This window comes from Agrilus planipennis, unplaced genomic scaffold (assembly GCF_000699045.2).
Source record: "Agrilus planipennis isolate EAB-ADULT unplaced genomic scaffold, Apla_2.0 scaffold9, whole genome shotgun sequence".
In the NCBI taxonomy this organism is placed as follows: Eukaryota; Metazoa; Arthropoda; class Insecta; order Coleoptera; family Buprestidae; genus Agrilus; species Agrilus planipennis.
The window spans coordinates 1,144,809-1,160,624 of record NW_020442467.1 but is presented as its reverse complement, the minus strand read 5'-3'; the positions used below and the strand labels follow the sequence as shown (position 1 = coordinate 1,160,624).

General features: G+C 33.8%; 1 protein-coding gene across 3 annotated transcripts in view; it reads left to right on the top strand.

Moving 5' to 3' along the window:
• The window catches only part of LOC108737029 (proton-coupled amino acid transporter-like protein pathetic), a 169,644-nt gene that overhangs the window by 138,831 nt on the left and 14,997 nt on the right, over nucleotides 1-15,816 (top strand). Inside the window, exon 1 of one of the 3 annotated variants that reach the window (XM_018469678.2) lies at nucleotides 2,497-2,805. The exons of the other annotated variants lie outside the window; for them this stretch is intronic. Coding sequence (XP_018325180.1) covers nucleotides 2,761-2,805 — 45 coding nt within the window. The 5' untranslated portion in view covers nucleotides 2,497-2,760. Of the gene's footprint in view, nucleotides 1-2,496; nucleotides 2,806-15,816 lie in introns of those variants that run through there. 3 annotated transcript variants of the gene reach the window in all.

Below are 15,816 nucleotides of genomic sequence, written 5' to 3'. Positions count from 1 at the left end.
GAAGATTCAGGTGCAAGGCCATCACAAATTACACCTCCAACTTTTGATGGAAAAATCTCGTGGTCTGTTTACCTGAAGTGGTGTGGAGCAGCGACAGAGGCAAATTCTTGGACTGATTTAGAGAAAACAACAGCACTAATAATTTCTCTACGAGGAGAGGCGCTGGATATACTCCAAGCTCCAAAGAATTCCCGAGTCTCAACAGTATGACTTCCACCATCTTGTCAACGGCCTAGAAATGAGGTACGGTGATAAACATCTACAGCAGACACACCACATACAACTGAAAAGTCGTAAAAAAAGAAGTAACGAGACTCTTCAACAATTTGAATTCGATGTGGAGCGCCTCATGAAATTAGCTTACCTCTCTGCTTCTCAAGAATTCGTACATCAACTGGCGGTATAAACATTTACACCTTTCATTGTTGATGCCAGTAATGTGGGTCTTGGTGGTATGTTATCTTAAATACAAGATGGAAAGGAGAAGGTCATGAGATACATTAGTGAAACATTCTCGAAACCAGAACGAAATTATTGTGTCACCCATTGAGAGCTACTAGCTGTGGTTAAAACCCTGGAACATTTCCATAAGTACTTGTTTGGACGGAAATTCCTCTTAAAAATGGATCACGCCTCACTGAAGTGACCACTGCAATTCAAAAACCCAGAAGGGCAGATTGCACGATGGTTACAACGACTTAAAGAGTATGACTTTGACATCGAGTATCGTCCAAGCAAACAACACAGAAACGCAGATGCACTATCCCAAACACCTTGCGTGAAAAACTACAAACATTGTTTATCTGCGGAGAAGAAGGAAGAGCTGGTGTCGATCTGTTGTAATCTAACCATTTTTTAGCCTGAGAGATCCTGGGACGATAAAGCATTAATCGAAAATTAGGAGAAGGACGAAGATATTGGCCCAATATTGAGACGGAAAGAATCCGGAACCTTAAGATCATAGTGGGTAGATGCCACCTTAGTCAAACAAAGAAAAGTTATTGGGCGCAGTGGACTTCTCAAAACTTGGACCACGGCGTTTTGAAAAGATTGTGGGAATGTCCAGATAGAACCAGAAACAAGTTCTAAGTGGTACTTCCGAAGAAAAGAATTTCAGATATCTTAGAAGCAGTCCATGGCGAAGGACATTTTGGTGTTATTAAGACTCTAGGTGAGATACACAAGCGATTTTATTGGTCATGAGACAGAAGCGATGTGGAAGACTGCGCCGCCAGTAGGGGACCGAAGACAAGGAGTCGTGGAAGAATGCAGCAGTACAACGTGGGAGCGCCATTTTGAAAGAATCGCAATCGTCGTGGTAGGACCATTCTCAGTGAAGGAGTCCGGTAGCCAATACATCTTGGTAATCATGGATTACTTTATTATTATGCAACACTGAACCAGGAATGGCACACGTTTCCGAGAAACTTGTCAATGACTGGATTAGCTGATATAAAGTACCATAAGAATTTTGTTTTGTTCTAGAACATCAATGAACTAATAGGCATTACTAAAACGAAAACTACTCTCTTACATCCGCAGTCTGATGGAATCGTTGAACGATTTAACGCTTCTCTGAAAACCAATTTAAAAAGCAAAGAAGCATCGTAAATAAGCACCAAACCGACTGGGACTGGCACATACCACTCTTCTTATAGATAGGTCATCCATGAGAGAATTGAAATAACACCGACCAGCAAGGTGTATGTTTGCAGCGCGACTCTTTACGGGTGCGAAACATGGACGGTGGACGCTGCGGAAAAGAAAAGGTTACCGTGGATAGAGAAGGTTAGAAATGAAGAGGTATTAGAAAGAATGGGAGAACAGAGGAGTCTATGACTCTAATAAAAAATGGAAGTCAATAAGAAATAGGCGAGAGGTTGGTAAAAACGAGAGTTAGGTGGAGTAGAGGTAGACCTATGTTAGATTCCTGTTCGCAAATAGTTAAGGATGTGGGTTGTTTTAGTTTTAGGGAAATGCAAAGATTAGCTCAGGATAGGAAACAGTGGAGGTGCGTGTCCAACCAGTCTAAGGACTGACAACCTCATGAGAGATTCCAATGTATAGACAATATTGATGAAATGATGGAAGTACTTGTATTGTACATAAGAGCAGTTGACTTTCATTCCTTGTCAGTTAAAAATGTCTGTCCATTTTTAGTTCTTTTTTGGAACTCCGTACTGATTACCGAAATTTTGGTTTAATTTAGGGCCAAAAACTAGAAAATGAAAAATCCGAAAAATAGTTTACAAGCAATACCGGCGCGGTGGGTGCGTGGCGTAATAATTGTTTCATTATTGTGAAAAGTACATGGACATTGTGATAAAGTTATCTCAACACGTGCGTATGCTCATTTTCACACATTTATGAATAACAAACGACTGGGCGCCGAAAACAGTTGACGGTTGAACTCTCATTGTTACATTTTGGTGCGTTTCAAATAAAAAAAGGCCGAGCATGTTTCAACTTGCAACGAACTAAAACTCGAAAATTTCATTTATACATACATACATACAGCAACGGAAGGTTACAAACACGGGTGCGTTCCGTATTTTTCTGTCGGTGAAATGTGTGTATGAATGTGTGCGGTATGATAGGAAGGGGAACGCGATTGTTAGAACGAAACGGACGCCTACCAAGATCCAAAATCGAAATCCTCCTCATTCTAACGTTTACTGTTGATCCGAAAACAAGCTAGGAAATTTAGTTGCATTTTTTTTTTGTTTGACTGGAAGACTGCCAAATTTTACTGATACAATTATGTCTCGAAAACAAGATACGACTCCCCTACAAGAGGCCTTTAAGGTAAGCCAATTTTCTTTTTAGTTTAAAAAAGTTTGTAAAATTTAGTTGTGCCTAAAAGTCTCAATTGTGACGCTTCGAAGAAATTATTTTTAGAACATTCACAAAGTAAAACTTTCGATCGGATTAATTAAAAAACAAATTATTTTTAATTGAATTATTTGTGGGTAGTATTTTCTGAACAGTACCTTGCATTATATATACTAAACTAATTAAATAGTTCATAAAATAGCGTGCACTTATTGTTTCACATTTCGCGCAGATGCTTGTACAATTTCCTTGTGCTAAATTACATAATGACTAAGAAAATCCGGGAGTATGCGCATTAAATAAAGAATATATTTAACGAGTGCCGAATTTGCGGAAAGCGAATTCCACGTACAAATGCCGATCCCGTAGCGTTATTATTCGAAAAGGCGACGCCGTTTGTGACGTCATGGAAAATTACTGCGAGAGCCGCCTGGGTTAACGTCGAAGAACTCGGGCCGGAGGATTGGAAAAGAAATAAGTTCTTCGTTCGCAACTGCTGTTCAAACACAATTGCATACAACAATTCAACAATGTGGCGCTCGCCATACGCACTTTCATAATACTAATAATAATAATTGCTCTCAACATCTGCATCTTTAGATGGAGTTCGGTTCGTTGTCTATTAACAAAAGAATAATAATTGATTGTTGACAATTATTCACCAAATTTAATATGCAACATAACGAATGTTAAATATGATGCAACTGTTTTTGGTGTGACGAAATATACATAAAAAAACTAGTTTTGTCGCAATATAATTGAATATTTTCCATTTACTGCAACTACTTGTCGTATTATGNACTCTTTTCTATCCCGAGCTAATCTTCGTATTTCCCTAAAACATCTCACGTCCTTAACTATTTGTGAATAGTAGATAATCTAATCTAGGTCTAATTCGTCCAATTTGCCCTAACTAGCCCTTCATGCTTGAGAAGATGTCCTACCAATCTATCTTGCCTGAATTTCTTATTGACTTTCATAGCGCCCTCTGCTGTCCTACTCTTTCCAATCTTCTCTCCATTATGTCATAAAATATTCAAAATTAAATTAAAACTAATAAACTTTAAATCTAGTTACTTTTCTGGATTTAACTTAGTTTACACTATTTTTGTTTCAAATTTTTTGATCGAACTGGTTTATAAATGAAGTTATCAAACACCATATGGTAGGCAGTGGGCCACGTCATATCCACCAGTGATTTATTATCACTTACCTATTATCACATTTTTAATCTAGAAATAAGTCATTCTCGTTTCCATAAATGGATTTATTATTATTAGATACTTCAAAGTGGCAAATGTTGTAACCGTTTAATCAGCATATCGTTGATATCGTAGACCGACATTTTTTATCAATAATCTTACTGTGTTTGTCGTAGCGAGTCTTATCAAAAAAGGTGTTATAAAGCGCTAACCACAACGTTATAAACTTTAAGACTTTCGAATTATTTCACTTGGTATCATAAAGTGAAGATTTTGAGTATAAAGATTATTTAATTTAAAGGAAGCGTCATTCTACGTATAATTGTTATTCATATTTTATTCCGTCTGAAAATGCAGTTTTTAATGGCGGTGTATTAATTTTTCGAGAAAAATAGTGTTAATTTATCGTTAGTTAAATAAAACCGGGATGGTCACAGACCGGGAAAACCGGGGCTTATCAGAGAATGTAACCCAACCAGGAAATATCAGAAAATTTAATTGTTAATTCAAAATTTCGAAATTTTTCACTTCAGTCATGAAAGTTTTCNTTATTTCAGTATAGTTTTTGTGTTTACTTTTTCCTGTGAATAAGAATATATTTACGTATAACCGAACTTTTACAATTTCTGCCTCTTGTAGTTGGTATCTATATCAGATTTTGATTAACGATGTCTTAGTATGATTTTGTCACCTTGCAGACTTTTTATACATATAAACATATATACTCTTGTTTTAAGGATTCCGTCAAAAGAAAATTAAAATTTTATTTCAGTATAGTTTTTGTGTTTACTTTTTCCTGTGAACACGAATACGTAAATATAACCGAATTTTTACAATTTCTGCCTCTTGTAGTTGGTATCTATATCAGATTCTGATTAACGATGTCTTAGTATGATTTTGTCACCTTGCAGACTTTTACTATTTATAAACATATACTCTTGTTTTAAGGATTCCGTCAACCAAGAATTAAAATTTCATTGGTTTAGTGTTTTTAGACTTTTTGAACGGGACTTGATGATTAATATGGGTTGGGACTAGGGTTGCCACCCGTACTTTATTATAAAGTATTGTATTCTATTTCGACTGTGCGTACGTTATATTTTACAAGACACATAAAGTACGCAAAAATACTTTATTTAAGGCCTTAAATAAACATCGTAATTTTGTAAGCGATTATTTGAAATTGAGAGTATTTTTACATCAATAATATTGCACAATACAATATTTTTGAGAATGTTTCTATGTTTCTGAACGCTAGTTTCATTGTCAAAGCCATATTTACGGAAAAACCTGATTTCCCAAATCTGTTCAAACTAGTGTCACTTTCCAGAAAGAGTATTCGGTGTTATGAACGCAAAGTGGCGGGACGACAGGAATAAAGCTTCATTAAAACTAATTAAAAATGAAGTTTTAGTTTACTTAAATTTTTGTTTTCCGTGTTTAGAGGCTATTAATGAATTTAAGGGTGACAGTAATTTGTTACTGGCTGCTAGGCATAACAAAAAATATGTTTTTAAAAACAAAAAATAAAATACTTTATTTTTATGCTGAGTACTTTTTTTTTTAACCTTTTGGTCGAGAAATACTTTATAAAAGCCTGAAAAGGTGGCAACCCTAGTTGGGACGTTGTTAAGGGTGGTATTTAATGGAAGCCACCTTGAAGACATGAACTATTGCTGGATTTTGTACAGTTATCCGGCATATCTCTATTTAAAACACCATAATCAATAGTAGGGTGTAAATGAACCATTTTATTAATTATTAATTTTGAAGGTTTTTTGGTTTCTAGCCATGATAATTATAATTTTTGGGAAGGAATGTGCCTCCCATTTATCTTTTTTGTTTTTGTTGTTTTTAATTTGTTATTCAAATAAATGAAAAAAATATGGGTACAATGAAAACAAAAATACAAACCAGGAAAAATGTGATAAATTGTAGATATTAGAAAACCGAGAGTTATCACAGAAATTTAAAATCATTTCTTGTGGCCACCCTGAAATATAGTAATAAAATGAACTCAATATACTTCCGGCCTAGTTTGTGTTTTACCGACGTATATCAGTGTTATTAGATGTCACAATCGAACAATGAAAAATCACGTGAGAATTTGTAAATTTCTCGAATAGGAATTGTTCTTCTCCGAAGGAATAGTAAACTTTCACATTCTTTTTACGTCTAGCGGTCAATCAACCTCAATCACATACTTTGCCATTTTATACCGAGGTATACCAATCTTACGTTACTTCTTTACAAACTTGGTACGACCTCATAATCATTTTGTTTACATACTTTTGTGATTTCCTTTTCAGGCAGTTCTAGTATTGGGTATAGTATCTATTAACATTCGGACGTAACGTAAATATGTATGTAACGTAAATATGTATTAATAAAATTATTTCTGGCAAACAGACACCATTTCCACTTATTTTGTTAGTGCGGTGTTTTTTTGTTGACATTCAATAAAGTAACATGCAATCACTAGTGGGTGGCATGATATTTTGAGAAATACGACGTGGTATAGGAGAATTCGCACAAATATCTTCAACCATCTTTTCATATACAGGCAAATGCAATTTAAAAGTTTGAGGGATGTTGTCCAAAAGATTTTGAAGGTCGGATAATGTAGAGAACAGTTTTCAGAAAAGCAAGTGATGTTTTGGTTGAAAAAAATATCTATATTCTGCAACTTTTATGGTCGATGAACGTTTTGCCTTACCTGTACGTATGGTTAATTGATGTGAAACAAATTTTTATTAAGCAAGTATCTAGATTCTAGACCAGGACTAGTCAAAACAAATAGTCCTGGAGGCCGCAATGGAGATAAATTGTAACTCCGTGGGTCGCATGTAAAATTAAATGAGATTTAGATCCACTACGGACAATTTTTTCAACTCATAACAGTAAACTCATTAATAAAACAGGCAGTATTTGTCGTATATTCACAAAAATATTATTTTACTTAATTAATTTCAACAATTAATTTTTGAATATATGGTTACACAAATAAGATATTTCTTTTATATATTGGTTTTCACTGCTTTGGTTATTATAATCATCATCATCATCATCATCATCATCATCATGAACATTAGGGTGGTCAGTCCTAAGACTGTCTGGACAGGCATCTCCAATCTCCTGAGCATTTTTTCAAAACTAGAACATCTAATCTAGGTCTCATTCTACTCCTCTTCATTTCTGCTTCAAATATACCTTTAATTAGCTGCTCAATACCGAACTATCTCGCTTATTTCTCATTGACTCCTACCCCTAGTACCTCCTTATTTCTAACCTTCTCTATCCACGATATCCTCATCATTCGCCAGCGACCATTTTAAAATAAATATATTTTATAACTATGGCGAATCTCGAGGACCACGATTTGGTCATCCTTGTTCAAGACTTCTAGATCTTACTTTTACTTTTAATCACTTTTATTGGGCATTAATTTTTTTTTTGCAATATTCCATTTATCCAATTTTATTTGACTGCAAATATTTCGGCGATCATTACTTAAACCTACCAAATAATAATATCATTAATTTGTAGACTCAATAAACATTTACCAATTTTAAATTGTTTAAGTCTATTTGATCATCGAAATTATAAATTTTTGTTTTATGAATTTCTGATGATTCTAATTTTTAATATATTTATTCTTGACCAAAAATATGCAAAATGTTATAATCTTTATTGAAGTTGCCTTTCTAAAATAAATGACTATTACATACAGTTGAAACTTTATTTTATTTTCGAAACTTAAAACATTCGTTAGCCTTCAAAAGACATTATACTTTGTTCAGATTTTTAACGAGCAATTGGAGCGTTAAACTTACAATTAGACTCCTCAATTGTTTTTACAACAAGATCTATCAAAACTGAGTCCCTATATAAGAACCGCCAAAACATTAATCGGCTGCTTGATGCAGTTGAAGTATGAATCTTGCGTTTTTACTCTTTTTTTTTTAATCATCAATGAGCAGATAATTATAAGGATCATAAAGAAAGAAGTGAAGAAACAATGAAACATGTTCGTTTGAATTTTATTGAAAGAATGGTGCCTCAGTGCAACAGTTGAATATACTGTGGCCATCGTGTTCTAGCGCAGAGAGTAACAATCTGAAGAATATGTTTTTTGCTTTAGTTAAACTTTTAGGTCGAAAGACAGTATTGTTTACAGCTTCAAATAAGTTTTATATAACGAAACTAAGAATTTTTATATAAAAATGATATTTTTAACAAAATGAACAAACAAAAAACATTGACATTTTACAGCACCGTTATATGCACGAGTGGACCCATGTATGAGTCCACTTTTTGCGACTCGCGTTCACTAGATGGCGGCGTGTTGCGTTTCAGAGGTACTTGCCTGGCGTAATCGGAAATTGATGCTCTACAAAAAAAAAGTTTATTTCCTTCCTGTTGTTTCGTTTAGTTTTCCGTTGGGAAGAAAACAAAAGTCGATTTGTTTGGAAATACAGCTAATTTTAATGTTTTTAAGGTACCATATTGAAGGCTAAAAAGAATTATAAAGTTCTTAGGTTTTTTTCTGTAATTAGTATTGTTTTATCGGATACAGTCAAACTTTTGTAACTAGAATTTCTTCATTTCTCTAACTGAAAATTTGAAAGAAAGTTTTATATTGTAAAATGTTTCTGTAATTTGAATTTTCGTTAATTTTCAGAAAAATCAACCATACCTATAAGCAATGGCTCGAGTTTTTAAACTAAATTGTTATTTTCATCATAAATTTTCACTGCGGACTTAATATTATATTACGGTAGGAAAAGACAACACGAAGTGCATACATTGCCTTACATTTATACATCGAAGCGATGCCCTCGAAACAAAAATTAAAAAGTTTTACTATAAAGCAGAAATTTTTCTTAACTCGAATTTTTTTTTAACTCGAACATAGGAGAGAGGTTAGAGTTTGATTATCTAAGCTTTCAAAGCATTTAACCCATTTTTCTCTTAATTTTCAGAAAACCACCCCTCCTTTAACACATAAGTGAATATGTATAATATATTAAAAGAATCTTGCTTTAGGTATTGGCCATTGAACTCGAACTTGCTAAATCTACTACCGACTGCGTAATATTCGGAAAAAAGCAAATGTAGTGAAAAATAGCATTCGTTTTCATATGTATGCTCATTGTAATTATACAATTCATGACAGGTGACATTTTTCGTATCAACAATGTAATATAATTGTTCATGGTACGCAATACCTAAACTTGTTATTGATAATATGCAATTCGACATTTACATAAACACGCATGCATAATCTTGATACTAGTTTCACCTCTGTAATATTGCACCTTTCAAGGTAAACACTCGAAAACTGTATCTAGAATAAGCCTATCACTTACGTACATTCTTTACCTTTTGTGATAAGGAAGATTAAGTAAATCAGTGTTAATAAAAAGGCGTATTATTAAAGATAATTCGTCAAACGCATTAAAATGATCTCGAAAATTATATTAATCGCCCTTTTATTAATTCAAAGCTGTCAAGTTTTATAGACAACAGTCTATAGTTTTATTAATTTATGGAATGTTATTCGTTATTAATTAGCTTACTTTGGTTTGGTGGAAAAATAAGCAGAAAAACTGTGCAAAACCATTATTACCTAATAAATTAACCGATACTGATGATGCTAATAATAAACAGAGGAAATTTTTCTTTATAAAAATACCAAACTATGAATAAAAATAGATAGAAACATGTTCAGTTATTGAAAGTTACACTTACACACTACAAATTTAATGTATTTTTCATGGCCAACGTACAAACATACTACGAACATCTATTGGTTGTGCTATAATAAAAAATTGTATGTGGTCTCACAATAAACTCCTTCAAAGCTAAATGCAGACAACGCACATGTTTTAAGTGTGTTAAGTCATCATAAGGTCGTCAGTCCTAAGATTGGTTGGACACTCTTTTCTATCCCGAGCTAATCTTCGTATTTCCCTAAAACATCTCACGTCCTTAACTATTTGTGAATAGTAGATAATCTAATCTAGGTCTAATTCGTCCAATTTGCCCTAACTAGCCCTTCATGCTTGAGAAGATGTCCTACCAATCTATCTTGCCTGTTTTTTATTGAGTTCCATAGCGCCCTCTGCTGTCCTACTCTTTCCAATCTTCTCTCCATTATTTCCTCATCATTCGCCTGTAATATAAAAGTGACTTGTTTTTGTAAAAGCATACTACAGGCTGCAATGCCGCTTCTATTAAATGTAATGTTATCTTCAACTCCTCCTTACTAATTGACAATACTATACATATATCTATCCCTGAAGTTATCCTGCCTTAATGATGTTTACCGCGTCTTAGGTATATTGATTAAAACGTAGCGGTGACAGTGTGCATTCTTGTCTGATTCCCTTTCCAATATTTACTTCTGCTCAAGTTCTATAACTACCTGTTACCCTTTATACAAAGTATATACATATCACTCTTTTATCTCTGTATCTCATCCCTACATTTTTAACTATATTCAGTATCGTGTCCCATTTAACTTGTTAAAATTTTCTAAATTTACGAATCCAATGTACGGGAAATGTCTTTAAGTTTCGAATTTAATTGTGAATTCAAAATTTCGAAATTTTTCAGTTCATGAGTTTTCATTAAATATCTTATATGCTTATTACTAGAGATGGACCGGGTAGCCGGTTTGGATCCGGCCGGGTACCGGATAATGACCCCCTCACCCGGCAGTACCGGGTAATTTTACTGAAGAAAACAAAAAACAAGCACCAGCAATAGTAATTTTAAAAGTATAGAATAATAAAAATTGTTTATTCACATACTTTTGTAATTTCCTTTTCGGCTGTTATAATAATGGGTAGTATTATCATTCGGATGTAATATATATTAATAAAATTATTTCTGGTAAACAGACAACATTTCCACTTTATTTGGTTATTATTGTGCGGTGTTTTTTTTTGTTGACATTCAATAAAATTACATGCAATCATCAGTGGGTGGCATGATATTTTGAAAAATACGACGTGGTATAGGAAATTGTAATGTTGATAATTTATTTTATGGTGATAATTACTAGTTCATGTATTTAATAAATGCTGACAAAAGTTATTTAAAATACAAAATGGAAAATTGGTGAATCTGCTTCATTTAAAGTGCATTATGTAACAGCTTTTATGTCAAAATTAAGACGCACTGGGTAAATTTACTTGTACAATACTGACCCCATTTTGAGACACAGCACAAATACCATGCGATAAACTGCATTTGTTTCATTTAGAATACGCTCTTCTTTCTTTCTTTAGCACCATTCTCTCGAAATCTCAGGAACCGAAGTATTTCTGTTAATTTTTACATATTGTTTTACATTTATTCCAAACTATTTGTCTTGAAATTTTCCAATTCTCTAACTAGAAAATTTCCCAATTCGAGTGCGGAGTCTTTGAAATAGTTTGAATTTTTATTAACTATTCTTGGGAACAATCAACCGCAGCGATAACTAATGACTCAAGCTTTTATGTTAGCGACGAGGCACATATGTACATAAACATAAATATTTAAAACATGGTGGATAAAAGAGTTGAAAACACTCAGTTGAAAATCGTGCCATCTTACTTGCTACTTCCTTTTCTGGTCTGCTAGAGCGCGAATCCGTTCACGTCCATTTTCCCTCTTACTCTATTGTATGGAAAAAGTACAGGGTTTCCAAAAAGGGTAGGGGATGTTTGTAAATTCAACAAAAAAAACTACAAGTCAGAAAAAAAGATCTTTGTTAATTTTTAATCAAAGTTGGAAAATTGAATGCCAAAGATGATGTTATCCAAATGGTGATCCTCGCGCTGTTAGCACTCCTTCAACCGAAAACGGAAATTAGCCGCCACGCATCTACACGTCTCTCCGGAAACGACGGTCATTTCGGTGTGGATATTGTGCTTCAATTACAGTAGAGATCGTGGTTTATTTGCATGCACTTTATCTTTAAGGTATCCCTATAAAAAATAATCAGGAGGTGTGAGATCGGGCCAGTTGATGGTGCCTCGACAAGAGATCACTTTTTCTGGAAAAGATTGATTGACAAGCGATTGGTTTGGGGTGTGCCAAGTGGCCCAATCTTGTTGAAATCATCTTTCCACCTTAAAACCACCAAACTCTTGCAGTTGTGGAACCAAAAACTTTTTAACATGTCACAATATCGGTCACTGTTTACCGCCCTCGCTGGTCTTCAAAAAAAGAAGGCCCAATGATGCCTTCATCAGACGTGGCAGTCCACCCAATAACTTTTGGACTATGTAGTGGTTGTTCATGTTTATGTCTTTGATTTTCTTTGTCCCAGTAGCGACAGGTCAGTTTGTTTACGTGACCATTTTAGTTCGCTTCGTCACTAAACAGAAAGTGTAGTTTTTTTATCGAATTTACAAACACCCCTTACCCATTCTATACACCCTGTATTTCTTCTATTTCTGTAATAAACATGGGCGTTACAAAGTTTAAAAACATAGCAACAAAACACATGAAATCTACACATGCATCTATTGAAAATTTTTCCCCCTAAAGATTTTTCTTAACTCCAATTTTCATAATTAGTTGCATTTGATTTGTTAAAATTATAGAGATTTAATTGTTTTCAATAAAAGAATTGAAAAACGAAACAAATTCTGAAAGAATTTTAAAGCATTTTTTTGTATTGCCAAGTCAACATAATATATGTGTGATAATAAAATTAGTGATGCCGCGCCGTCAGTTTTATTACGGTTATTTAACATTTTTTTTGTTCATTATCATTAGATAATAAATAACCAGTTATTGGGCTTATTCTTTATTTTATTATTACAATATTTGAGTTAGTTTTTCTTGAATTAATATTTTTTTTATACTTTATCACCACAGTAAATCAAAAACATTAAATTTAAAATTAACCTTAAGTAAACAATTCTGGTTTAAAATTAAACGATAATGAGTACATTTATCTAAAATATTAAATCTTTTTTGTTAAAAAAACAATCTGTGCTATTTAAATGCTAATTTTTGTAGCACGTGACAAACTGGTTAAAAAAATACACGTAATTATGTAAAAAGGTATTTGCCATTGAAAGATTAATATTCATGCTTTGTTTAATTAAAAAAGGCGTTCTGGTATTTTATATTTATTGGTAGCAGGAATCGATTTCAAAAGATAATAATCGTTCTTTGTTAAACTAAAAAAAGCTTTCTGGTATTTTATATTTATTGGTAGCAGAAATCGATTTCAAAAGATAATAATCCCCTTCTTCCCACAACGTAGATTTGATTAATTCATTAAACAATACCCACCACAATACACGGAACTAAAAACATGGTACGAGATACACTTACGACTGTGTCTACCTATTATCATTTGTTATTCGAAGTTTTATCTCGATATTAATTATTTTTAATGTGATATATCTTTTGCCAACTTGCAATTCATTGTGCAGTTTTTGTGCAATAGAATCATCGATGAAACTGATAATAATTTATAATTATAAACATAACACAAGATGAAATAATTCGAAGTGGTCTGTATTCTGTCGAAACTGCCAGACGCGGATCGCGATTTCGATCTTTTTGGATCTCATCAGCGCGTCGCAGACAGCTCCGACAGAACACAGACCAACTTTTACCTGCTGTCTTAACAGCGCGTTTTAGAAAATACCACAAATGACGCAGTAAACGCCATCTGTAGCACGATGCTATATTTTAGGATTACGTATGCTCCAACAAGGTCCACTTGTGTGGATATCTACTTGCTGAAAACGAATCCCGGCGTAGCTAACCTCAACGTGATAGGCACGTTACCATAATCGAATAAAATAATTCGAAGTGGTCTGTATTCTGTCGAAACTGCCAGATGCGGATCGCGATTTCGATCTTTTTGGATCTCATCAGCGCGTCGCAGACAGCTCCGACAGAACACAGACCAACTTTTACCTGCTGTCTTAACAGCGCGTTTTAGAAAATACCACAAATGACGCAGTAAACGCCATCTGTAGCACGATGCTATATTTTAGGATTACGTATGCTCCAACAAGGTCCACTTGTGTGGATATCTACTTGCTGAAAACGAATCCCGGCGTAGCTAACCTCAACGTGATAGGCACGTTACCATAATCGAATAAAATAATTCGAAGTGGTCTGTATTCTGTCAAGACAGCAGGTAAAAGTTGGTCTGTGTTCTGCTACCTGCGACGCGCTAATGAGATCCAAAAAGATCTAAATCGCGATCCGCGTCTGGCAGTTTCCACAGAATACAGACCACTTCGAATTATTTTATTCGATTAAGCTAACGTGCCTATCACGTTGAGGTTGGCTACGCCAGAATTCGTTTTCAGCAAGTAGATATCCACACAAGTGGACCTTGTTGGAGCATACGTAATCCTAAAATGTAGCATCGTGCTACAGATGGCGTTTACTGCGCCATTTGTAGTATTTTCTATAACACAAGATGCTTTGCTTAATGCAAAATTATGCGGCGTTCGTATGTTCGTATTTAATGATGCAAAAATATGTAAATTGGGTACTTTTGCGATTGTGTGTGTCCCATCTTTAGCCCATGCGAATAAAAGAGCTGGGTCACGTCGCTGTGTGCTGAAACTGTTCGGATTAATATCACAAAAGTAATCAGTAATCACCTAATTAGCTATTGTAGCTATTGTGAAAGTAGTTATAAATAATTTTGTTAAACCGAAATTTGTATTCTCTGTTAACGAAACTGCGAAGTTTACTACTTAGTACGAACTAATTATGAAAATAAGTAATGGCCTCAACCCATTTTGTTTTTCTTTTTTATAATTAACTGATACGTTATCATGTGCAGAAGTACGTTCATATTTAGAAAGTTACGCTTTCGAGTAGCATATGTGTAAGTATAATATTGCTTAAATATTTTAGATTTTGCTTTTGCTTTCGTTAGAACACAATCTTTACTGACTACGTGAAACATATAGGGGGGAGTAGTTATAGTGATTTTTCCGGATACTGGATAACCGTGTGTCCCGTTCATAAAGTCGTTTAAATACGAAAACTAATGAAATCTTAACTGTTGGTAGACGGATTTTCAACGAGGGGATTGAATTGAAATCTTTAAAACGAGCCAATAATGTTTATAAATACTAAAAATCTGCAAGGTGACAAAATTATACCAAGAATAAGTTATCGTTAATCAAAGCCTGATATACCAAGAGGTAACAGAAATTGTAACGTTTTAGTCACACTGATGTGCCTATTCTTCATTACGAGAACAACAAAACACAAGAACTATATCGAAATAACAAATAATTTAATATGGTAATCAATTGAATTTTCATGTAGTGAAAATGGCTTAATAAATAAACAATCAAATTACAAAATAGGGCAAATGGTTTATACCAATAAAATCTTAATTATCAATATTCATTAGTGAATTTTTTGTTATTCTTATTAAATTATTAGTGCTGCTGTTGGTTTTTTTCTTTGATAAATTTACCATAGACTGACCCGGCGTCATTATCCCATATCGGACCACATGCTAAAGTATGGGATTCACCGGGTACCGAATCCAAACCGGGTGTAATTATTTGAGTACAACTTTGTAGCAGCAGTAATTGACCAAAAGTCCAAAATATTACATAGCTTAACGTGAATTTTTTTAGATGTATTATTTAAATCGTTCAAGAATTCAATTTAGAAGTAATTTAAATATTTTAATTTATTGTGTACCTACAGACAAATTCCACATGTAATAGCCTATTACAAAATTTTTTGCTGATCTATTTTTAAAACAGCTTATAAATTAAGG